This window comes from Ziziphus jujuba, chromosome 4, assembly GCF_031755915.1.
Source record: "Ziziphus jujuba cultivar Dongzao chromosome 4, ASM3175591v1".
NCBI classification, from domain to species: domain Eukaryota; kingdom Viridiplantae; phylum Streptophyta; class Magnoliopsida; order Rosales; family Rhamnaceae; genus Ziziphus; species Ziziphus jujuba.
This window is the reverse complement of record NC_083382.1, coordinates 18791931-18793808: the sequence shown is the minus strand read 5'-3', so window position 1 is coordinate 18793808 and position 1878 is coordinate 18791931. Positions and strand designations below refer to the sequence as shown.

At 41.7% G+C, this 1878-nt stretch overlaps 1 protein-coding gene across 1 annotated transcript; it reads right to left on the bottom strand.

Annotated features, from left to right (window-relative positions):
• Window positions 1–317: 317 nt before the first annotated feature.
• LOC107417235 (senescence-specific cysteine protease SAG39) lies at window positions 318–1586 on the bottom strand. Its single transcript, XM_016025839.3, has 2 exons — window positions 1073–1586; window positions 318–976 (listed from the first exon to the last, which is right to left on the bottom strand). Exons 1-2 carry the CDS (start codon window positions 1509–1511, stop codon window positions 384–386), a joined length of 1032 nt encoding a protein of 343 aa, XP_015881325.3. The 5' UTR covers window positions 1512–1586; the 3' UTR covers window positions 318–383.
• Between the last annotated feature and the right edge of the window lie 292 nt (window positions 1587–1878).

Below are 1878 nucleotides of genomic sequence, written 5' to 3'. Positions count from 1 at the left end.
TTGGGAGGATTGAGATTGCTCTCTTGGCTTGGTTTTCATGCAAAGGTAAGGAGCCTATTTATAGGCTTACAAGGCCACAATTTTCAACATCTTAGCCCACAATGGTGTCAACAATGGTGGCTGTCAACAATGGTGGCTGTGGTTGGTGCGGCTGTGGTTGGTGAGGTTGGTGTGGTTGGTGCGGCTGGACTTCACATACTCCTCAATTGGAAGAAACCAAAACAAGTTTTTTTCATTAATTAACATCATTACAATGACTATTTCTTGACATATACTTTTGAGCACTATAGAGCTGTTTCACACACATCATAGTTTGATATTACATACTGTCCATGTAGTACTACTATATATATCTATAAGATGTTTCTATATAAATGTATGAATCATGCAGTGGGGTAAGAAGCTTGCATAGCGATGCCACAGAGACCTTCCTTCGCTTCAACATCCCTCTGCATCCTTATGTATCCTTCTTCACCCCATTGTGTTCCCCATGAGTTCTTCACTAGCCAATACTTTGTCCCATCCTCACTTGTCCCATATCCAACAGCTGCAACACCATGGTCTAGCTCTGTTCCACAGCTACCTGTAAACACCCCGCTCGAATAAAACTGAAATTCAAACCCACCAGCATCAATGGCGACCGAAACAGGCTGATTAGCCACCGCCTTAAGCAGGGCGGCTTCACTGTTGGCAGGCACATCTTCATGGCCAGTAATCTTGGCTGCACGGTTGGCTTCTTTTTGGGTATTACAAGTACCATCAGCAGCCTGATAAGGATAGTTAGCTTCTGAGCTGATGCCATTATTTTTCTGTATAAATTCAAAGGCATCGTCCATCAAACCGCCCTCACAGCCCTGGTCGTCACTGGTCTTGTCACAGTCAACCAGCTCTTGCTCTGATAAGGAGATCAATTTCCCAGTTGTAAGCTGTGTAATTCCTTCTGTAGCTGCCACAGCCGAAAATGCCCAACAAGATCCTATACATGTTTGTTTTGCCCGAAAGTAGAGTTAGAAAATCGAAACCATGTTTTTGATTCCAAACGATTAACTCAAAAATTTATCAAACATCTTACCACACTGGCCTTGGTCCTTGATGGGTGTGACAGCTCCTTTCTTTCTCCAATCCATAGAAGAAGGAACAGCCTCAACATTTTCATACCGGAAAGGAGTAGTGGAGTCTGAAGAACAAATATGACCCTTGAATCTGTTCCTTGAGGATTTGAACTCTTCGTTTGTGAGATCTGCAAATCCATTGACGCTTAGCTTGTAAGCTTTCTTTGCAGCAGCATTGAAAGCTTCAATTCTTTCAACATTTTCCTGGAAAGTCTTGAAACGCTTTTCTTTCTCGTTGGTGTCCTTATAGACACGTCCAAAACGAGCCATCCACTCGTCATGCCTTGCGGCCATGGATGATGCATCTTGAAGACTCCGAGCTGAGGCTTCGTAAGCCAAGGCTCCCAAAATGAGGATCGAGGCCACACGGATGAATTGGCACTGGCTACTGAAACCCATTTTAGGATATGATAAAGTGATGGTTTGGAATGTGAATTAGTTGCAATAAAATCTAGAACTTGTTCAAGTATTTATAGAAACAATTCTTATTTACAACCCCATCTTGGATTGTCTATTAGGAAGTCTTTTATCTCCGTGCCCAACAAAACCATCTGCTATAATTCCGTACCTTAAAAGTTGCTCTGATCCGGACCATATGACAGATTAACAGCATATTTGATTATAAAATTATCCAACTGTTGCAAATTGTAAAGTGTGTCTGTATCCGTATATATATACTTGATCCCCAATATAATGTTCCTTACCGTACGGGTTCATTCGTTTAAGCAAAAACACTAAATAACCAAATAACAAATTTGCTTCTTTG